This window comes from Oncorhynchus mykiss, chromosome 16 (genome assembly GCF_013265735.2).
Source record: "Oncorhynchus mykiss isolate Arlee chromosome 16, USDA_OmykA_1.1, whole genome shotgun sequence".
Classification (NCBI taxonomy): Eukaryota; Metazoa; Chordata; class Actinopteri; order Salmoniformes; family Salmonidae; genus Oncorhynchus; species Oncorhynchus mykiss.
The window spans coordinates 72,965,189-72,990,013 of NC_048580.1; the positions used below are offsets into that span (position 1 = coordinate 72,965,189).

The following is a 24,825-nucleotide window of genomic DNA, read 5'->3' on the forward strand; positions in this document are numbered from 1 at the left end:
GTATGTATGTATGTATGTATGTATGTATGTATGTATGTAACCTTGTATGTATGTATGTATGTATGTATGTATTGTATGTATGTATGTATGTATGTATGTATGTATGTAACCTTGTATGTATGTATGTATGTATGTATGTATGTATGTATGTATGTATGTATGTATGTATGTATGTATGTATGTATGTATGTATGTATGTATGTATGTATGTATGTATGTATGTATGTATGTATGTATGTATGTATGTAACCTTGTATGTATGTATTGTATGTATGTATGTATGTATGTATGTATGTATTGTATGTATGTATGTATGTATGTATGTATGTATGTATGTATGTATGTATGTATGTATGTATGTATGTATGTATGTATGTATGTATGTATGTATGTAACCTTGTATGTATGTATTGTATGTATGTATGTATGTATGTATGTATGTATGTATGTATTTGCAAAAAGATAAATTGGGAATTGGAAGTGATTCAGACTATTACATTGATGGACACTACAATCTATCTGCAGTATTAAAGCTGATCTACCCCATAAAAAAATCAAATTATAATCCCTGTTTATGGTAGTCTAGTGGGTCATCCACACTCCACCCTCCCCTGAGAGAGAGTTCTTCCAGTCCAGTGGCTTGTGTTCACGGTCTGCTCAACCCCTCTCTACAAGCTGGCCTGCCACTCTGGCTTTCCTTCAAAAGAGAGGTCTCTCCTTCTCTCTCTCGCTCTCTCAATTTAATTCAATTCAATGGGCTTTATTGGCATGGGAAACACATGTTTACATTGCTAAAGCAAGTGAAATAGATAATAAACAAAGTTAAATAAATAATGCAAAATTAATAGTAAACATTCTCATTCCTCTGTCTTTCTGTCTCTCTCTCTCTCTCTCTCTCTCTCTCTCCCTCTCTCTCTTTCCTCTCTCTCTCTCAGCCTCTCTCTCTCTTCTATCCTCTCTCTTTCCTCTCTCCTCTCTCTCTCTCTCCTCTCTCTCTCTTTCTCTCTCCTCTCTCTCTCTGTCTCTCTCGCTGTCTCTCTCTCTGTCTCTCTCTCTCTCTCTCTCTATCTCTCTCTTTCTCTTTGCTTATCTTTCCCCTCTCTCTCTTTTACTATCTCTCCTCCTCATATCCTTATCATGCCTCCAGATCTTTCTTCTGATGTGTCTCCCAAAATTACCTTTAATCAACGACCTCCAATGAAATAGCTGTTGTTGTTATTGTTTGACTATCAGTCAGAGTCATTCATGTCTACTTCTCATTTTCCCATTGGATGACTCTTTCTCCACCTGATGGTTGCCGGGGCAACAGAACAGAACAGAGCAGAGCAGAATGGAGCTGGCTGGAGTCGTGTTGTGTGTAACGTTGAGTAGCTCTGTCACGCCCCCAGCAGCACTGTCAACACCGCATCCAGGCATAGAACACACACACAATCAGTGTTACACACACTCACACACACAATTAGTGTTACACACACACACACACACACACACACACACACACACACACACACAGACACACACACACACACGCACACGCACACAATCAGTGTTACACACACTCACACACACAATTAGTGTCACACACACACACACACACACACACAAACACACACACAATTAGTGTTACGCACACACACACAATCAGTGTTACACATACAGGGATGGGATGGAGTACTGTGGGATGAACAGTAGGAGGAGGCAGCCTTACTGCAGCATGAGAGCAGAACAGGAGCAGCACAGTACAGCAGTCCACACTTGAACATCCCCCTCCCACACACACCCCCACGGCTCGCTCCCTCTCTCAGCATCTGTGCTGCTTCTATCTATCTATCTATCTATCTATCTATCTATCTATCTATCTATCTATCTATCTATCTATCTATCTATCTATCTGTCTCTCTCTCTGTCTCTCTCTCTGTCTCTCTCTATCTCTCTCCTCTCTATCTCTCCCTCTCGCTCTCTCCCTCTCTCTCTATCTCTCTCCTCTCTATCTCTCCCTCTCGCTCTATCTCTCTCTCTTACTTCGAGGCTCCCTGACTCTACCTCTGCAGTCTGCTCCAGCTCCACCGTGCTGTGCTGGTCTCTTCTTTCTTGACTGAACCAGCCAGGGAAGATGTCGTCCAACCCGTCCCCAGGAGCAGGGTCTGGACCCGGGGCCAAACCCAAATCCCAGTCCCCCTTCAGGAAGAGGGGCAGCCTGCAGTACTCATCCAGCCCATGTAAGGAGAGGGAAGAGGGGATGGGGATGGAGGGGTAGTGGGTAGTTTATATACCATGTTGTCTGTGACTGAGTGTGTTGTGTATGTATGATTGATGAGAGGATGCAGGTTATTCTCATTAAGATCAAATCTATTTTACTGTTGTCAGTTACTTAATTACCTTGCAGGATTATGTCCTGCTTACATCGAAGCGTTCAGTCCATTTAGTTGGTTGTAGGGAATATGATGAAGGCAGAGTTTCCATGACGACGTTTTTCCTCGAATAGTTTGGGGAGCTCGAGACCTGTTGATCGAGGGGAAAGGAGCAGAATTTTCTCAACTAAATATTTAGTATCCCAAAAAAAAGCACCATGGATTCCTTGCGTTCAGTGATTTTCATTTTTGCTAGATGGTTCTTTAGAAGTAAATATAGAATTGTTGTCGTTTTTGCTTATCGTTAGTTTTCCACAAAACGGTGAGATTCAAGCCAGACTCGATCCGTATTCTACGCTTGGATAATTCAGTGGACCCAGAGGCAGTCTCTCTGTGATGGAGTGAAATATGCTGTAACCTTGCTGCACCAGTGATTCTGTGATCCTCGTTGATCCCTATAACTGAACGAGAGGATTAACTGTGCTGTATCACTATATGCACAGTACGCCAACTGTACGCCAATCACACCGGCATCACCGCTACAGAACAGAGGATGTCTGACATCTTCTGAGATCTAGAACCCTAGATATCACAGGAGGTTGGCGGCACCTTAATTGGAGAGGACGGGTTTGTGGTATGAGTGGAATGGTATCTAAATCATCACCTGGTTACCACCCGGTTACCACTTGGTTTCCACCTAGTTTCCACCTGGTTACCACTTGGTTTCCACCTAGTTTCCACCCGGTTACCACTTGGTTTCCACCTAGTTTCCACCTGGTTACCACTTGGTTTCCACCTGGTTACCACTTGGTTTCCACCTAGTTTCCACCTGGTTACCACTTGATTTCCACCTAGTTTCCACCTGGTTACCACTTGGTTTCCACCTAGTTTCCACCTGGTTACCACTTGATTTCCACCTAGTTTCCACCTGGTTACCACTTGGTTTCCACCCAGTTTCCACCTGGTTACCACTTGGTTTCCACCTAGTTTCCACCTGGTTACCACTTGATTTCCACCTAGTCTCCACTTGGTTACCACTTGGTTTCCACCTAGTTTCCACCTGGTTACCACTTGGTTTCCACCTAGTTTCCACCTGGTTACCACTTGATTTCCACCTAGTTTCCACCTGGTTACCACTTGGTTTCCACCTGGTTACCACTTGGTTTCCACCTAGTTTCCACCTGGTTACCACTTGATTTCCACTTAGTTTCCACCTGGTTACCACTTGATTTCCACCTAGTTTCCACCTGGTTACCACTTGGTTTCCACCTATTTTCCACCTGGTTACCACTTGATTTCCACCTAGTTTCCACCTGGTTACCACTTGGTTTCCACCCAGTTTCCACCTGGTTACCACTTGGTTTCCACCTAGTTTCCACCTGGTTACCACTTGATTTCCACCTAGTCTCCACTTGGTTACCACTTGGTTTCCACCTAGTTTCCACCTGGTTACCACTTGGTTTCCACCTAGTTTCCACCTGGTTACCACTTGATTTCCACCTAGTTTCCACCTGGTTACCACTTGGTTTCCACCTGGTTACCACTTGGTTTCCACCTAGTTTCCACCTGGTTACCACTTGATTTCCACTTAGTTTCCACCTGGTTACCACTTGGTTTCCACCCAGTTTCCACCTGGTTACCACTTGGTTTCCACCTCGTTTCCACCTGGTTACCACTTGATTTCCACCTAGTTTCCACCTGGTTACCACTTGGTTTCCACCTAGTTTCCACCTGGTTACCACTTGATTTCCACCTAGTTTCCACCTGGTTACCACTTGATTTCCACCTAGTTTCCACCTGGTTACCACCTGGTTACCACTTGGTTTCCACCGAGTTTCCACCTGGTTACCACTTGATTTCCACCTAGTTTCCACCTGGTTACCACTTGGTTTCCACCTAGTTTCCACCTGGTTACCACTTGATTTCCGCCTAGTTTCCACCTGGTTACCACTTGGTTTCCACCCAGTTACCACCCGGTTACCACTTGATTTCCACCTAGTTTCCACCTGGTTACCACCTGGTTACCACTTGGTTTCCACCCAGTTTCCACCTGGTTACCACTTGGTTTCCACCTAGTTTCCACCTGGTTACCACTTGATTTCCACCTAGTTTCCACCTGGTTACCACTTGGTTTCCACCAAGTTACCACCCGATTACCACTTGGTTTCCACCTAGTTTCCACCTGGTTACCACTTGGTTTCCACCTAGTTTCCACCTGGTTACCACCTGGTCTATATTCGCTCCGTTCCAGGCCGTTATTAAATAGAAGATCTAGAATGGAAAGGTAGAATGATCAGAGCGGTTAGTGGTTAGAGCGTTGGACTAGTAACCTGAAGGTTGAAAGTTCAAACCCCCGAGCTGACAAGGTACAAATCTGTCGTTCTGCCCCTGAACAGGCATTTAACCCACTGTTCCCTGGTAGGCAGTCATTGAAAATAAGAATTTGTTCTTAACTGACTTGCCTGGTTAAATAAAGGTTTAAAAAAAATATATATAAAATAAAATGATAGAACAGTATATAATAGATAGAACATAGAATGGTGTCTTAGACTATTACTTGGTGAAAGATGCAACAATCTGCAATCTGCTTAATTCCTGCATATTCTTCCTGCAGTTTCAGTGGGGAAAAAACACAGTTCAGTTATTTCTTGAAAATGTTATGCAAATGAGGAATAGCACATTCCTGTTGTGAATGTGTCAGGAGGAAGGTAGCTGACAGAGGCTGACATGCACTGATGGCCATTTTGAATTCTGGGTAAAAAAAAAAACATTTTAAAAAACACAATATTTTCATTATGTTCAACATGCAACTCAAGAGCTGGTGACTATAAGGTTCTATCTGCAACAAGACCATTCTGACACAGTAGGCTTTAAAGTTGTGAACCCTCATTGGTTTGAATAGTGTTTTAATAGTGTCGGCAACATTTATTATTTTTCTTGTGTTCTTTTGAACATGAATTGGGACATTTAGATTTCTATATAGGTAGAGAACATTGAACAGAACAATGCTGTGTCAATAACTCAACTGAGTGGGCCGTGTGCCTCTCCAGTCCCAGGCCATGTGTTATTATTAACACCTAGCCCAGTAGCCGACAACACATCAGATGTCAAAACGTCACTACCGTTTAGATAATTGGAATTTTGTGATCTGTTTACATAACGTGTTATGAAATAAACACATTTATAATTTTAAAAAAAAGCAGAGCATTTACGTCTGTGCAAGAATTCATTTGCTTAAAGGGTAGGTAGAATAAACGTAATCACACGTAACATATGGACTTGCACTAGAATACGCATTAAAAGTCCCAACGCAAAATTACATCTCACTTTTTCAATTTTTAGAGTAATTACATTCAAACTGATCAGAATTCCGAAGAATGCCGAAATCCTGCCGGAAAAAAAAAACTATTTTGCTGGCGTGTGACGTAATGTGGAGGACCCAGCAAGCCAGCCTATTCCTTATAACAGTCAACTTCAAATGTACAATGGCTTTTATTATTTTTCTTTTTTCACTTCCTGTGTTGTCAAGATGCAGCTTCACTCCCTGTGTTGTCAAGACACAGATTCACTCCCTGTGTTGTCAAGACACAGATTCACTCCCTGTGTTGTCAAGATGCAGCTTCACTCCCTGTGTTGTCAAGATGCAGCATCACTTCCTGTGTTGTCAATATGCAGCATCACTTCCTGTGTTGTCAATATACAGCATCACTTCCTGTATTGTCAATATGCAGCATCACTTCCTGTATTGTCAATATACAGCATCACTTCCTGTGTTGTCAATATACAGCATCACTTCCTGTATTGTCAATATGCAGCATCACTTCCTGTGTTGTCAAGACGCAGCTTGGAAAGAAAGGGGAGAAAAGGAGAGTAAAGTTGTCGGTCTGTCTGTCTGTCTGTCTGTCTGTCTGTCTGTCACACAAGCCTCTTCAGTAGTCTCTTGTCACTAGTCTTGGAGAAAGTACTAAATTGTCATTTTTGAGTATAAGTAAAGATACCTTAATAGAAAATGATTCAAGTAAAATACTACTTGAGTAAAAGTCTAAAAGTACCTGTTTTAGGCCTCCTGAGTGTCGCAGCGATCTAAGGCACTGCATTGAAGTGCTAGAGGTGTCACTACAAACCCAGGATCGATCCCGGGTTGTATCACAACCAGCTGTGATCAGGAGTGCAAAATGGTCAGGGGAGGGTTTGGCCAGTGGTGCTTTACTTGGCTCATCGCTCTCTAGCAACTCCTTGTGGCGGGCGGATGCCTGCAGGCTGACCTCAGTCGTCAGTTGAACTAGCATCCCACCTCGTCACCAGCCAGTGAAACTGCAGGGCGGCAAATTTAAAACAACAGAAATCCCATAATTAAAATTCCTCAAACATACAAATAATTTACACCATTTTAAAGATACACTTGTTGTAAATCCAGCCAAAGTGTCCGATTTCAAAAAGGCTTTATGACGAAAGCACAGCAAACGATCATGTTAGGTCAGAGCCAAGTCACAGAAAAACACAGCCATTTTTCCAGCCAAAGAGAGGAGTCATAAAAAGCAGAAATAGAGATAAAATTAATCACTAACCTCTGATGATCTTCATCAGATGACACTCATAGGACTTCATGTTACACAATACATGTATGTTTTGTTTGGTAAAGTTCATATTTATATCCAAAAATCTCAGTTTACATTGGCGAGTTATTTTTAGTAGTTCCAAAACATCCGGTGATTTTGCAGAGAGCCACATCAATTTACAGAAATACTCATAATAAACATTGCTAAAAGATACAAGTGTTATGCATGGAATTTTAGATCCACTTCTCCTTAATGCAACCGCTGTGTCAGATTTCAAAAAAACTTTATGAAAAAAGCACACCATGCAATAATCTGAGTACAGCGCTCAGAGACCAAAACAACCCAAACAGATATCTGCCATGTTGTGTAGTCAACAGAAGTCAGAAATAGCATCATAAATATTCACTTACCTTTGATGATCTTCATCAGAATGCACTCCCAGGAATCCCAGTTCCACAAGAAATGTTTGTTTTGTTCGATAATGTCCATAATTTATGTCCAAATACCTCCTTTTTGTTTGCGCGTTTAGCCCAGCAATCAAAATTCATGAGGCGTGTTCACTAGGTGCAGACGAAAAGTTTCCGTTGCAGTCCGTACAAACATGTCAAACAATGTAAAGATTCAATCTTTAGGATGTTTTTAACATAAATCTTCAATCATGTTCCAACCAGAGAATTCCTTTGTCTTTAGAATTGCAATGGAACGCAAGCTAACTCTCACTTGAACGCGCGTGGTCAGCTCATGACTCTCTGGCAGACCTCTGACTCAATCCCCTCTCATTCGCCCCCACTTCACAGTAGAAGTGTCATGTAATGTCATGTTGTGTCTTGTCTCTGTCCTTTCCCTTCACCCTGTCTCCCTCTGCTGGTCGTTGTTAGGTTACCTTTTCTCCCCCGCTTTCCCCCAGCTGTTCCTTGTCTCCTCTAACTACCCATTCACCTCGTTTCCCACCTGTTCCCTTTTTCCCTCTGATTAGGTCCCTATATCTCTCTCTGTTTCTGTTCCTGTCCTTGTCGGATTCTTGTTTGTTGTGTTTCATGCCTGAGCCAGACTATCGTCATGTTTGCTGTAACCTTGTCCTGTCCTGTCGGAATCTGCCGGTCTATCTGAGCCTACCTATGTTTGGTTATTAAAGAAGCTCTGTTTAAGTTAGTTCGCTTTTGGGTCCTCATTCACTCACCATAACAGAAGAATCCGACCAAGAATGGACCCAGCGACTTCGGATCCTCTCCACTCAGCCGTCGGGATCCAGGGAGCGATGCTAGGCAGACACGAGCAGGAAGTGTCTGCTGCTCGACATGCCGTTGAGACCCTGGCCACCCAAGTCTCCAACCTCACAGAACAGGTTCACCATCTCCGCCTCGATCCACCGGCCACTTCCAGGGCTTTCGAATCTCCGGAGCCCAGAATCAATAACCCGCCGTGTTACTCTGGGGAGCCCACTGAATGCCGCTCGTTCCTCACCCAGTGTGATATTGTGTTTTCTCTCCAGCCCAACACTTACTCCAGGAGCACTGCTCGTGTCGCCTACGTCATATCTCTCCTTATTGGACGGGCTCGTGAGTGGGGCACGGCAATCTGGGAGGCAAGGGCTGAGTGTACTAACCAGTATCAAGACTTTAAGGAGGAGATGATACGGGTTTTTGATCGATCTGTTTTTGGGGAGGAGGCTTCCAGGGCCCTGTCTTCCCTATGTCAAGGCAATCGATCCATAACAGACTACTCTATTGAGTTTCGCACTCTTGCTGTCTCCAGTGGCTGGAACGAGCCGGCCTTGCTCGCTCGTCTTCTGGAGGGTTTCCGCGCAGAGGTAAAGGATGAGATTCTCTCCCGGGAGGTTCCTTCCAGCGTGGATTCCTTGATTGAACTCGCTATTCGCATTGAGCGACGGGTTGATCTTCGTCACCGAGCTCGTGGAAAGGAGCTCGCGCTCTCCGTTGCCTCCCTCTCCGCATCACTACCATCTTCCTCTGCCGGCTCGGGTGCTGAGCCCATGCAGCTGGGAGGTATCCGCATCTCGACTAAGGAGAGGGAACGGAGAATCACCAACCGCCTCTGTCTCTATTGCGGTTCCGCTGGTCATTTTGTCACTTCATGTCCAGTAAAAGGCCAGAGCTCGTCAGTAAGCGGAGGGCTACTGGTGAGCGCTACTACTCCTGTCTCTCCTTCAAGATCCTGCACTACCTTGTCGGTCCATCTACGCTGGACCGGTTCGTCAGCTTCCTGCAGTGCCTTAATAGACTCTGGGGCGGAGGGCTGTTTTATGGACGAGACCTGGGCTCGGGAACATGACATTCCTCTCAGACAGTTAAAGGAGCCCACGGCCTTGTTCGCCCTGGATGGTAGTCCTCTCCCCAGGATTCAGCGTGAGACGCTACCTTTAACCCTCACTGTTTCTGGTAATCATAGTGAAACCATTTCTTTTTTAATTTTTCGTTCACCTTTTACACCTGTTGTTTTGGGCCATCCCTGGCTAGTTTGTCATAATCCTTCCATTAATTGGTCTAGTAATTCTATCCTCTCCTGGAACGTCTCTTGTCATGTGAAATGTTTAATGTCTGCTATCCCTCCTGTTTCCTCTGTCTCTTCTTCACAGGAGGAGCCTGGTGATTTGACAGGGGTGCCGGAGGAATATCACGATCTGCGCACGGTGTTCAGTCGGTCCAGGGCCACCTCTCTTCCTCCACACCGGTCGTATGATTGTAGTATTGATCTCCTTCCGGGAACCACCCCCCCCCGGGGTAGACTATACTCTCTGTCGGCTCCCGAACGTAAGGCTCTCGAAGATTATTTGTCTGTAGCTCTTGACGCCGGTACCATAGTCCCCTCCTCCTCTCCCGCCGGAGCGGGGTTTTTTTTTGTCAAGAAGAAGGACGGGTCTCTGCGCCCCTGCATAGATTATCGAGGGCTGAATGACATAACAGTGAAGAATCGTTATCCGCTTCCTCTTATGTCTTCAGCCTTCGAGATCCTGCAGGGAGCCAGGTTTTTCACTAAGTTGGACCTTCGTAACGCTTACCATCTCGTGCGCATCAGGGAGGGGGACGAGTGGAAGACGGCGTTTAACACTCCGTTAGGGCACTTTGAATACCGGGTTCTTCCTTTCGGCCTCGCTAACGCTCCAGCTGTCTTTCAGGCATTAGTCAATGATGTCCTGAGAGACATGCTGAACATCTTTGTTTTCGTTTACCTTGACGATATCCTGATTTTTTCACCGTCACTCCAGATTCATGTTCAGCACGTTCGACGTGTCCTCCAGCGCCTTTTAGAGAATTGTCTTTTTGTGAAGGCTGAGAAGTGCACTTTTCATGCCTCCTCCGTCACATTTCTCGGTTCTGTTATTTCCGCTGAAGGCATTAAGATGGATCCCGCTAAGGTCCAAGCTGTCATTGATTGGCCCGTCCCTAAGTCACGCGTCGAGCTGCAGCGCTTTCTCGGCTTCGCGAACTTCTATCGTCGTTTCATCCGTAATTTCGGTCAGGTGGCAGCTCCTCTCACAGCCCTTACTTCTGTCAAGACGTGCTTTAAGTGGTCCGTTTCCGCCCAGGGAGCTTTTGATCTCCTCAAGAATCGTTTTACATCCGCTCCTATCCTTGTTACACCTGACGTCTCTAGACAGTTCGTTGTCGAGGTTGACGCGTCAGAGGTGGGCGTGGGAGCCATCCTTTCTCAGCGCTCCCTCTCTGACGACAAGGTCCACCCATGCGCGTATTTTTCTCATCGCCTGTCGCCGTCGGAACGTAACTATGATGTGGGTAACCGCGAACTGCTCGCCATCCGGTTAGCCCTAGGCGAATGGCGACAGTGGTTGGAGGGGGCGACCGTTCCTTTTGTCGTTTGGACTGACCATAGGAACCTTGAGTACATCCGTTCTGCCAAACGACTTAATGCGCGTCAGGCGCGTTGGGCGCTGTTTTTCGCTCGTTTCGAGTTCGTGATTTCTTATCGTCCGGGCTCTAAGAACACCAAGCCTGATGCTTTGTCTCGTCTCTTCAGTTCTTCAGTAGCCTCCACTGACCCCGAGGGGATTCTCCCTGAGGGGCGTGTTGTCGGGTTGACTGTCTGGGGAATTGAGAGGCAGGTAAAACAAGCGCTCACTCACACTCCGTCGCCGCGCGCTTGTCCTAGGAACCTTCTTTTCGTTCCCGTTCCTACTCGTCTGGCCGTTCTTAAGTGGGCTCACTCTGCCAAGTTAGCCGGCCACCCTGGCGTTCGGGGTACGCTTGCTTCCATTCGCCAGCGTTTTTGGTGGCCCACCCGGGAGCATGACACGCGTCGTTTCGTGGCTGCTTGTTCGGTCTGCGCGCAGACTAAGTCCGGTAACTCTCCTCCTGCCGGCCGTCTCAGGCCGCTTCCTGTTCCCTCTCGACCGTGGTCTCACATCGCCTTAGATTTTGTCACCGGACTGCCTTCGTCAGCGGGGAAGACTGTTATTCTTACGGTTGTCGATAGGTTCTCTAAGGCGGCTCATTTCATTCCCCTTGCTAAGCTTCCTTCTGCTAAAGAGACGGCACAAATCATCATCGAGAATGTTTTCAGAATTCATGGCCTTCCGTCAGACGTCGTTTCGGACAGAGGTCCGCAATTCACGTCTCAATTTTGGAGGGAGTTTTGCCGTTTGATTGGGGCTTCCGTCAGTCTCTCTTCCGGCTTTCACCCCCAGTCTAACGGTCAAGCAGAACGGGCCAATCAGACTATTGGTCGCATCTTACGCAGTCTTTCTTTTCGTAACCCTGCGTCTTGGTCAGAACAGCTCCCCTGGGCAGAATACGCCCACAACTCGCTTCCTTCGTCTGCGACCGGGCTATCTCCTTTTCAGAGTAGCCTCGGGTACCAGCCTCCGCTGTTCTCATCTCAGTTCGCCGTCATGTTGTGTCTTGTCTCTGTCCTTTCCCTTCACCCTGTCTCCCTCTGCTGGTCGTTGTTAGGTTACCTTTTCTCCCCCGCTTTCCCCCAGCTGTTCCTTGTCTCCTCTAACTACCCATTCACCTCGTTTCCCACCTGTTCCCTTTTTCCCTCTGATTAGGTCCCTATATCTCTCTCTGTTTCTGTTCCTGTCCTTGTCGGATTCTTGTTTGTTGTGTTTCATGCCTGAGCCAGACTATCGTCATGTTTGCTGTAACCTTGTCCTGTCCTGTCGGAATCTGCCGGTCTATCTGAGCCTACCTATGTTTGGTTATTAAAGAAGCTCTGTTTAAGTTAGTTCGCTTTTGGGTCCTCATTCACTCACCATAACAAGAAGCATCAAACAAAGCTCTAAAGACTGTTGACATCTAGTGGAAGCCTTAGGAAGTGCAATATGACCCCATAGACACTGCATATTCAATAGGCAAAGAGTTGAAAAACTACAAACCTCAGATTTCCCACTTCCTGGTTGGATTTTTTCTCAGGTTTTTGTCTGCCATATGAGTTCTGTTATACTCACAAACATCATTCAAACAGTTCTAGAAACTTCAGAGTTTACTAATCTACTAAATCTACTAATTATATGCATATTATAGCTTTTATGGCTGAGTAGCAGGCAGTTTAATTTGGGCACGCTTTTCATCCAAAATTCCCAATGCTGCCCCCTACCCTAGAGAAGTTAAGAGTGCGAATGTTAAGAAGCGCGGTTTGGCGGGTCATGTTTCGGAGGACGCATGACTCGATCTTTGCCTCCCGAGCCTGTTGGGGAGTTGCAGCAGCGATGAGACATGATGGGAAAACAGGTAAAGTACAACAACAACAACAAAAAGTCCTTTGAACAACTTTATTGTCCATTCGGTGTGGAAGTTGTCTTTGGATTGAATGAGGCAACAGGTTGGAACTGGAAGAGCTGTGGTAGTGAGCCTGGAATGGATGAACTGTTAGGATGAATCATAACAGTTTAAGCAGAGAAACGGTTGGCTTGGTATTAACACCTCTCCACGCACCATGTGTCCTGGTGGTGAACCTGGTACATTATATTGGATAGACCCAGAGAGAGAATGTTCTAAAAAGAGATGATTCATTTCAAATATGTCACCATCTGGTCAATTTAAACAGGGGAGGGAGGGGAGGTGGAGAGAGAGAGAGAGAGAGAGAGAGAGAGAGAGAGGGGGGGGGAGAGGGAGAGAGAGAGAGAGAGAGAGAGAGAGAGAGAGAGAGAGAGAGACAGAGAGAGAGAGAGAGAGAGAGACAGAGAGAGAGAGAGAGAGAGAGAGAGAGAGAGAGAGAGAGAGAGAGAGAGAGGGATGGATATGTGTCTGGTCACAGTAGACTTGACGTATTCCTAGTGGAGCAAAGCATAGAAATAGAATCAATTCAGTTTATCAGTCAAATTGCCAGGGTTAAAGTTTCCAAGCCCTTTCTAGAGATCATATTTCTATGGAGCAAAGGGCCTCACGGTCCCTTATATAATGTAGGCCTTGTGTTGAGGTCAAAGAGTGTAGACACTCCCCTTTCCACTTGAGGTTGTATCAGAGTAAATGAATAGTGGTGTAGAGTGGGCCCCACAGAACCTGGGAGCTTACGGCTAACACTGTGGTGGCCATAATGGGGGGGTGAGTATTGTAACCTTAGATTAGGTTTAATCTGAGGATTACCTAATAATTATTGATAATAATTATTGATCATTCCCACTATTGGTTTCGGTGTGTTTATGTATGACAGCTCAGAGGCGTTTTTCCCCAATAACTATGGATCAATAACTATGGGATTAATGACTATGGATCAATAACTATGGGATTAATAACTATGGATCAATAACTATGGGATTAATAAGTATAGGATTAATTACTATGGATCAATAACTATGGGATTAATAACTATAGGATAATAACTATGTATCAATAACTATGGGATTAATAATTATGGATCAATAAAAATGGGATTAATAATTATGGATCAATAACTATAGGATTAATAATTATGGATCAATAACTATGGGATTAATAATTATGGATCAATAAAAATGGGATTAATAATTATGGATCAATAATTATAGGATTAATAATTATGGATCAATAACTATGGGATTAATAATTATGGATCAATAAAAATGGGATTAATAACTATGGATCAATAAATATGGGATTAATAATTATGGATCAATAACTATAGGATTAATAACTATGGGATTAATAATTATGGATCAATAAATATGGGATTAATAATTATAGGATTAATAACTATGGATCAATAACTATGGGATTAATAACTATAGGATTAATAACTATGGATCAATAACTATGGGATTAATAATTATGGATCAATAAAAATTGGATTAATAATTATGGATCAATAAATATGGGATTAATAATTTGGATCAATAACTATGGGATTAATAACTATGGATCAATAACTATGGGATTAATAACTATGGACCAATAACTATGGGATCAATAACTATGGGATTAATGACTATGGATCAATAACTATAGGATTAATAACTATGGGATTAATAACTATGAGATTAATAACTATGGGATTAATAACTATGGGATTAATAACTATGGATCAATAACTATGGATCAATAACTATGGATCAATAACTATAGGATTAATAACTATGGATCAATAACTATGGGATTAATAATTATGGATCAATAAATGTGGGATTAATAATTATGGATCAATAACTATAGGATTAATAACTATGGATCAATAACTATGGGATTAATAACTATGGATCAATAACTATGGGATCAATAACTATGGGATTAATGACTATGGATCAATAACTATAGGATTAATAACTATGGATCAATAACTATGGGATTAATAACTATGGATCAATAACTATGGGATCAATAACTATGGGATTAATGACTATGGATCAATAACTATAGGATTAATGACTATGGATCAATGACTATGGATCAATGACTATGGGATCAATAACTATGGGATCAATAACTATGCAATACACTGTCTCATCAGCCCAGCCAGGCAATTTATAAACTTGATCTCCACTATAAAAAGCATCTAGACATTATCTCACATTTCTTTTAGACTAACATTTGGTTTTCAACAGCAGAGATTTGTAATAAACCTTTCTCTCTGTCTCCGACATTTGCAGCATTGTTTCAATATTGAAATTTGATCTCCAGCTGACCCATAGTAATGAACATGTTGGGAGTCGGGACGAGAGAGAGAGGCAGACAGCTTTAATCAGCCGGTCGAAATCATGAATCAGCAGGCATCATTTTTATGGCTATATACAAAGAAATGTCAATTGAAGTGAATGTGTTAGCTGTGTTGTTGGCTAGCTCCTCTGAACAATAGTGTCCTGATGAGAGAGCACATTTTCTATGCCAGGTGAAATCACGCCTCGTTAGCTCATTGCTATGGATGTATCCAAATAAATGTCACTAGAAAACAGCTTTAACAAATGCGAATGCAGCTACTTTGCTGTTATTTTAGCTGCTCTTTTTAACGTGACTGAAAGTCTGCCGTAGTTGGCTAGCTAGCTAGTAAGGGATAAGAATGTTGCCAGCCAGTATGGCAATGGAACATTTAGAGCGAACAACTGTGTCTCATCTCTGGAAACCGAATCGATAGAACGAAACAACCAGCCGGCTTGGCTAGCAACCCTAGATTTGTGTCGGGACTATATCTTGTGGAAGGATGAAACAGTACGAATACATTTATCACAATAACATTTTAAAAACAAATTTTATGAAAGTATGTCAATCATTATTTTAATATGTTGGTAACCCATTGTCTAAAAGTGCCCTTGAAGCCGGCGTGTTTGGAGAATATATTGGCACAGTTTCGACTTTGTCTAGGGCCTAACAACATCCATGCCCAATACATCCTCCAAACACCGGCTTCTCGGGCATTATCACTTAAATAGCTCCCACCACCAGATGATTCAAATGTTTATATGCAGAATGACCCATAATACCCAGACACCCCTCCATTGACACAACAGCTTCATGGATCTCTCAGTCTCTCTGTCTCTCTCTGTCTCTCTGTCTCTCTCTATCAGTCTCTCTCTCTCTCTCTCTCTGTCTCTCTGTCTCTCTGTCTCTCTGTCCAGGCTCACCCTCGAGATTACCTATGTCAATGGCATGTGACTAACCTGTGGACCCATATTGTAGGCTCCCTGCTGCTATCACTCATACAGTAGTTGATAGAGGACTGGGTGTAGAGATATAAGGATCCCCTGATGGGTTTTAGTTCCCTCATTTTACTTCACTCCACCTCATGTCTCAAGACAGCCAAGTACCTGATTTTTTTTTTTGGGGGGGAAAAGAGGAAACAGTTGAAGAGGTACTGTAGAAATATTAATCATAACTTCTCACTTTTGTTGTGTTTTGATAGGTCAAAAAATTTCTTTATGTGGTTGGGTTGAGAGGGGGGGGGGGGGGGTTTGTGAATATGATGAGTATTCTTGCTGCTTTAAAAAAAAAATGCCTTAATAGCAGTTTGGTTTTTGTGTTTGAACACGCTGTGTGATGTTATGTACACCGTAGTCTGTGTGATGTTATGTACACCGTAGTCTGTGTGATGTTATGTACATCGTAGTCTGTGTGATGTTATGTACATCGTAGTCTGTGTGATGTTATGTACATCGTAGTCTGTGTGATGTTATGTACACCGTAGTCTGTGTGATGTTATGTACACCGTAGTCTGTGTGATGTCATGTACACCGTAGTCTGTGTGATGTTATGTACACCGTAGTCTGTGTGATGTTATGTACATCGTAGTCTGTGTGATGTTATGTACATCGTAGTCTGTGTGATGTTATGTACATCGTAGTCTGTGTGATGTTATGTACACCGTAGTCTGTGTGATGTTATGTACACCGTAGTCTGTGTGATGTCATGTACACCGTAGTCTGTGTGATGTTATGTACACCGTAGTCTGTGTGATGTTATGTACATCGTAGTCTGTGTGATGTTATGTACATCGTAGTCTGTGTGATGTTATGTACATCGTAGTCTGTGTGATGTCATGTACACCGTAGTCTGTGTGATGTTATGTACACCGTAGTCTGTGTGATGTTATGTACACCGTAGTCTGTGTGATGTTATGTACACCGTAGTCTGTGTGATGTTATGTACACCGTAGTCTGTGTGATGTCATGTACACCGTAGTCTGTGTGATGTTTTGTACACCGTAGTCTATGTGATGTTATGTATTGGACCTGCTTGTGTAGTCTGTGTAATACAACGTTGTAGACTCTAGGTGGAGTGTGACGGACACAAATGCAGTCAGATCCCATCACGAGCAGCGTCAGGGGTCAGATCATAAAGGAGCTGTTTAACCGTCTAGAGGGGCATTATAAGATGCTACTAATGCATTATAATATTGGCATACGAGCTTAGAACAAATCGTATATAAAGGCATTATAACTGCATCGTAGTGCCTTATAGACCTGTCAGTGTTGAGTAAAATGTTACCCGTGTCTATTGATTAAACATTAAGCTGTTACTCAAAGGGATCTGGACCTCTCGACGAGGTTGCTAGGTGTTAAGTTAACGTGGTTACGATACAGAGAGCGCGACTCAGCGAGATGAAAATTGGCCTTAGAGGTTTTTTTTGGAGCAGATGCAGCAGCAATGCAACCTAAAGAGTCCCAAATTTCACCCTAATTCCCTATATATAGTGCACTACTCTTACCATAGACACAGGGTAATTCCCTATATATAGTGCACTACTCTTACCATAGACACAGGGTAATTCCCTATATATAGTGCACTACTCTTACCATAGACACAGGTTGCGTTCCAAATTTCACCCTAATTCCCTATATATAGTGCACTACTCTTACCATAGACACAGGGTAATTCCCTATATGTAGTGCACTACTCTTACCATAGACACAGGTTGCGTTCCAAATTTCACCCTAATTCCCTATATATAGTGCACTACTCTTACCATAGACACAGGGTAATTCCCTATATATAGTGCACTACTCTTACCATAGACACAGGGTAATTCCCTATATGTAGTGCACTACTCTTACCATAGACACAGGTTGCGTTCCAAATTTCACCCTAATTCCCTATATATAGTGCACTACTCTTACCATAGACACAGGGTAATTCCCTATATATAGTGCACTACTCTTACCATAGACACAGGGTAATTCCCTATATGTAGTGCACTACTCTTACCATAGACACAGGGTAATTCCCTATATATAGTGCACTACTCTTACCATAGACACAGGGTAATTCCCTATATATAGTGCACTACTCTTACCATAGACACAGGTTGCGTTCCAAATTTCACCCTAATTCCCTATATATAGTGCGCTACTGTGCGCAGCTGTGGGATACTTGTTAAAGAACTGATTAACCTCTGATGCTTGAGAGAGCTTCCTGGCTTCGTTCTTCTCAACATGGCTGCTAATTGAAACTGGAACGCGTCCAGTCAGAAGGAATGGCATGATTATTACACACAATGTCCCCGAGGAGCGCTGACCTCTCTTCCATGTGTACCTGTTACATACATGCATGATGTGACGCGTGTTGCTTAATCTGTGCAAGGAGATAGAATAAATAGCTAACTAAACTTCAGAGGTCCCATCTGATAACAATGACAGTGGCCATTGTCTAAGGAACCATTGTCCTCTCGTGATCTTGTCAAAAGCTCCTGATTGGCTGATTGATAAGAACGAAACCGTATTCCTTCTTCACTCGTCTACGTTGAGAGGGAAAGTTTTGACATCAAATCACATGGAGAGCATTCAGACCTCAGTCAGATCAGCTGTATCCCCTCCTCTGTATCCCCTCTTCTGTATCCCCTCTTCTGTTTCCCCTCGTCTGTATCCCCTCGTCTGTATCCCCTCGTCTGTATCCCCTATTCTGTATCCCTCGTCTGTATCCCCTCGTCTGTATCCCCTCGTCTGTATCCCCTATTCTGTATCCCCTCGTCTGTATCCCCTCGTCTGTATCCCCTCCTCTGTATCCCCTCTTCTGTATCCCCTCTTCTGTATCCCCTCTCCTGTATCCCTCTCTTCTGTATCCCCTCTTCTGTATCCCCTCCTCTGTATCCCCTCTTCTGTATCCCCTCTTCTGTATCCCCTCGTCTGTATCCCCTCTTCTGTATCCCCTCTCTTCTGTATCCCCTCTCTTCTGTATCCCCTCTTCTGTATCCCCTCTCTTCTGTATCCCCTCTTCTGTATCCCCTCTCTTCTGTATCCCCTCTTCTGTATCCCCTCTTCTGTATCCCCTATTCTGTATCCCCTCTTCTGTATCCCCTCTCTTCTGTATCCCCTCTTCTGTATCCCCTCTTCTGTATCCCCTCTTCTGTATCCCCTCGTCTGTATCCCCTCTTCTGTATCCCCTCCTCTGTATCCCCTCTTCTCCTCTCTTTTCAAGCACAATGTCACAATTCACCACATTTGATCTGAATGCCTTAAAGGGGTGACCCTTTTCTCTTCACTTTCAGATAATGGTGTGTTAAAAAGACTACGTTAACATTGTGTTTACGTTTTTGCCTTGACAGTGTTATTCTGTGTCTTGAAAGTGCAGATGAGAAAAATTCCCTTTTCTTATTTATCCATTTTTTTCTGGCTATTTCTAACATTATCAACTTGGTTGGGAAATTGGGAAAATATTTTAGACATAGAGACATTGTTTTCACATCACAACAACGCATCCCTGCATGTTCCGAGAGAATACAACCCCACCAATGACAGGAGGTGAAATATATACACACACTGGCCCTTTAATTGTATTAATGTGAGAGAGAAGGAGGTGGGGGAGGGGCAGGGGGAGGGGCAGGGGGAAGGAGGGGGGTGGTCTTCTTTTTTTATTACACAATCATCTGGTTCAAACCACACTCAGAGACACTCGGAGACACTCGGAGACACACAGAGACACACAGAGACACACAGAGACACATAGAGACACATAGAGACACTCAGAGACACTCAGAGACACTCAGAGACACATAGAGACACATAGAGACACATAGAGACACATAGAGACATAGAGACACATAGAGACACTCAGAGACACTCAGAGACACTCAGCGACACATAGAGACACATAGAGACACACAGAGACACACAGAGACACACAAAGACACATAAAGACACACAGAGACACACAGAGACACACAGAGACACATAGACGCATAGAGACACTCAGAGACACACAGAGACACACAGAGACACACAGAGACACATAGAGACACACAGAGACACACAGAGACACATAGAGACACTCAGAGACACATAGAGACACATAGAGACACAGACACACATAGAGACACTCAGAGACACTCAGAGACACTCAGAGACATATAGAGACACATAGAGACACATAGAGACACTCAGAGACACACAGAGACACACAGAGACACACAGAGACACATAGACACATAGAGACACATAGAGACACATAGAGACACACAGAGACACATAGAGACACACAGAGACACACAGAGACACACAGAGACACACAGAGACACACAGAGACACATAGAGACACAAAGAGACATATAGACACATAGAGACACACAGAGACACACAGAGACACATAGAGACACATAGAGACACATAGAGACACATAGAGACACACAGAGACACATAGAGACACAGAGAGACATATAGACACATAGAGACACACAGAGACACATAGAGACACACAGAGACACATAGAGACACATAGAGACACATAGAGACACACAGAGACACATAGAGACACACAGAGACACATAGAAACACAGAGACACACAGAGACACACAGAGACACACAGACACACATAGAGACACATAGAGACACATAGAGACACACAGAGACACATAGAGACACACAGAGACACATAGAGACACTCAGAGACACATAGAGACACACAGAGACACACAGAGACACATAGAGACACATAGAGACACACAGAGACACATAGAGACACACAGAGACACACAGAGACACATAGAGACACTCAGAGACACATAGAGACACAGACACACATAGAGACACATAGAGACACTCAGAGACACTCAGAGACACTCAGAGACATATAGAGACACATAGAGACACATAGAGACACTCAGAGACACACAGAGACACACAGAGACACACAGAGACACATAGAGACACAGAGACACATAGAGACACATAGAGACACACAGAGACACACAGAGACACATAGAGACACACAGAGACACACAGAGACACATAGAGACACAGAGAGACATATAGACACATAGAGACACACAGAGACACACAGAGACACACAGAGACACATAGAGACACATAGAGACACATAGAGACACACAGAGACACATAGAGACACATAGAGACACACAGAGACACACAGAGACACATAGAGACACATAGAGACACATAGAGACACACAGAGACACATACAGACCTAAACCAGAGCAAAACAAACATAGACAGGGGTGATGAGAGAGAAACAGACCAGGATCCAGCCTCTTTCCTGAGTGGTGCATCTTCTCACCCCACTGCCCCTCTGCACCACAACCAGGAGGGGGGGGGGGGAGACACAGGCACTAGAGCAGCCAACCAGGACCAGGCGGGGGGCAGACACACACACACTAGAACAGCCAACCAGGAGCAGGCGGGGGGCAGACACACACTAGAACAGCCAACCAGGAGCAGGCGGGGGGCAGACACACACACACTAGAACAGCCAACCAGGAGCAGGGGGGCAGACACACACACTAGAACAGCCAACCAGGAGCAAGCGGGGGGCAGACACACACACTAGAACAGCCAACCAGGAGCAAGCGGGGGGCAGACACACACACTAGAACAGCCAAACAGGAGCAGGGGGGCAGACACACACACTAGAACAGCCAACCAGGAGCAAGCGGGGGGCAGACACACACACTAGAACAGCCAACCAGGAGCAAGCGGGGGGCAGACACACACACTAGAACAGCCAACCAGGAGCAGGGGGGCAGACACACTGGGACAGAGACTGAATGGATCTACAAGACCAGCTCTGTGTATGTATGACATGACAGATTAAAGAGGATAATAGACATGTGTGTGTATGGAGGTGTATCGGAGTACAGGGACAGGGGATCATAAAACGCTGACAAGTAGCTGAGAGACAGAGAGAGACAGAGACAGAGACAGAGAGAGAGAGAGAGAGAGAGAGAGAGAGAGAGAAAAGGAGAGCATTTTACTGCACAGTGTGTGATGATGTAAGATGTATACAGTCAGTGTTGGGTGCTGGAGGTGTGGAGGTGACAGCCTCTGTGTGTGAAGATGTGCAGTGAAGATGTGGGCTGAAGGTGTGCGGTGAAGGTGTGGGCTGAAGGTGTGGGCTGAAGTTCTGGGCTGAAGGTGTGCGGTGAAGGTGTGGGCTGAAACTGTGGGCTGAAGAGGTGGGCTGAAAGTGTGGGCTGAAGAGGTGGGCTGAAAGTGTGGGCTGAAGATAAGGGCTGAAGGTGTGGGCTGAAGTTCTGGGCTGAAGGTGTAGGCTGAAGGTGTGCGGTGAAGGTTTGGGCTGAAAGTGTGGGCTGAAGAGGTGGGCTGAAAGTGTGGGCTGAAGAGGTGGGCTGGAGATAAGGGCTGAACGTGTGGGTTGAAGTTCTGGGTTGAAGGTGTGGGCTGAAGGTGTGCGGTGAAAGTGTGGGCTGAAAGTGTGGGCTGAAGAGGTGGGCTGAAAGTGTGGGCTGAAAGTGTGGGCTGAAGAGGTGGGCTGAAAGTGTGGGCTGAAGAGGTGGGCTGAAGATAAGGGCTGAAGGTGTGGGCTGAAGTTCTGGGCTGAAGGTGTGGGCTGAAGGTGTGCGGTGAAAGTGTGGGCTGAAAGTGTGGGCTGAAGAGGTGGGCTGAAAGTGTGGGCTGAAGAGGTGGGCTGAAGATAAGGGCTGAACGTGTGGGTTGAAGTTCTGGGTTGAAGGTGTGGGCTGAAGGTGTGCGGTGAAGGTGTGGGCTGAAGGGGTGGGCTGAAGTTCTGGGCTGAAGGTGTGGGCTGAAGGTGTGCGGTGAAGAGGTGGGCTGAAAGTGTGGGCTGAAGAGGTGTGCTTAAGATAAGGGCTGAATGTGTGGGCTGAAGGTGTGCGGTGAAGGTGTGGGCTGAAGGTGTGGGCTGAAGTTCTGGGCTGAAGGTGTGGGCTGAAGGTGTGCGGTGAAGGTGTGGGCTGAAAGTGTGGGCTGAAGAGATGGGCTGAAAGTGTGGGCTGAAAGTGTGGGCTGAAGAGGTGGGCTGAAGATAAGGGCTGAAGGTATGGGCTGAAGTTCTGGGCTGAAGGTGTGGGCTGAAGGTGTGTGGTGAAGGTGTGGGCTGAAGGTGTGGGCTGAAGTTCTGGGCTGAAGGTGTGGGCTGAAGTTGTGCGGTGAAGGTGTGGGCTGAAAGTGTGGGCTGAAGAGGTGGGCTGAAAGTGTGGGCTGAAGAGGTGGGCTGAAGATAAGGGCTGAAGTTGTGGGCTGAAGTCCTGGGCTGAAGGTGTGGGCTGAAGGTGTGCGGTAAAGGTGTGGGCTGAAAGTGTGGGCTAAAGGTGTGGGCTGAAGGTGTGGGCTGAAGGTGTGCAGTGAAGGTTTGGGCTGAAAGTGTGAGCGGAAGAGGTGGGCTGAAAATAAGGGCTGAAGGGTTGGGCTGAAGGTGTGGGCTGAAGTACTGGGCTGTATGTGTGGGCTGAAGCGGTGGGCTGAAGAGGTGGGCTGAAAGTGTGGGCTGAAGAGGTGGGCTGAAGATCAGGGCTGAAGGTGTGGGCTGAAGTTCTGGGCTGAAAATAAGGGCTGAAGGTAAGGGCTGAAGATAAGGGCTGAAAGTGTGGGCTGAAGATGTACATGCTGTAGGTTTCTGTTTCTGACATTAGCTCTGTAGACTATGAGAACGGAAGACATCAGGTAGCTTCTCTGGCATTAGCTCTGTAGACTATGAGAACGGAAGACATCAGGTAGCTTCTCTGGCATTAGCTCTGTAGACTATGAGAACGGAAGACATCAGGTAGCTTCTCTGGCATTAGCTCTGTAGACTATAAGAACTGATGACATCAGGTAGCTTCTCTGACATTAGCTGTGGAGACAACGAGAACTGAAGACATCAGGTAGCTTCTCTGGCATTAGCTCTGTAGACTATAAGAACTGATGACATCAGGTAGCTTCTCTGGCATTAGCTCTGTAGACTATAAGAATTGATGACATCAGGTAGCTTCCCTGACATTAGCTCTGGAGACTACGAGAACTGAAGACATCGGGTAGCTTCTCTGCGGACTATAATCAATGTGTGTGCCTAACATATTTGACAACAATCTGAAGTTTGTAAGGGGACATCTAAAACTACAGTGCAATGTAGGAGGTTAATAACACAGGAAGTTGTAACCTTTGACCTTTGTTCCTCCTCTTCTCAGTCAGTATCAGATGGTTTCCACTTGATGGCAAGGTGGCACCGACAGACATGGCAGCTCTGCTTCTAGCTCCTAAGCAACTTTGCAGTATTTAGTTTTCTTGTGTGTTATTTCTTACATTATTAGCCCAGAACATATTTTGTGTTATTACATAGACCCGGAAATAACTTTTGGATATCAGAGCGATGGTAACTCACCAGCATTACGACCAGGAATACGACTTTCCTGAAATGGATCCTTCGTTCGTAGCCCCCAGAACAATTGAACTTATCACAGAGGCTGCTCCTTCTCCTTCCAGCGAGACATCAGGGACTGTATTATACTATGTTTCATGGAATCATGGCTCTCTCGGGATATACTGTCCCCGTCCATACAGCCAGCTGGGTTCTCAGTTCATCGCGCAGACAGGAATAAAGAACTCTCCGGGATGAAGAAAGGCGGGGATGTATGTTTCATGATCAACTACTCATGATGTTATTGTGATAACATACAGAAACTCAAGTCCTTTTCTAGAATACCTCGCAATCAAATACTGACCGTATAACTTCCCAAGAGAATTATCTTTGGTTAAAGTCACAGCCGTGTCTATTCCCCCTGAAGCCCATGCCACGACGGCCCTCAAGGAACTACACTGGACTTTATGCAAACTGGAAACCATATATCCTGA

General features: G+C 44.9%; 1 protein-coding gene across 1 annotated transcript in view; it reads left to right on the plus strand.

Annotated features, from left to right (window-relative positions):
- The first annotated feature begins 1,938 nt into the window (after positions 1 to 1,938).
- The window catches only part of LOC110491160 (AMP deaminase 2-like), a 52,724-nt gene continuing 29,837 nt past the window's right edge, over positions 1,939 to 24,825 (plus strand). Inside the window, exon 1 of the mRNA XM_036947747.1 lies at positions 1,939 to 2,219. Within this exon, the coding sequence (XP_036803642.1) occupies positions 2,114 to 2,219 (106 nt within the window). The 5' untranslated portion in view covers positions 1,939 to 2,113. The remainder of the gene's footprint in view (positions 2,220 to 24,825) is intronic.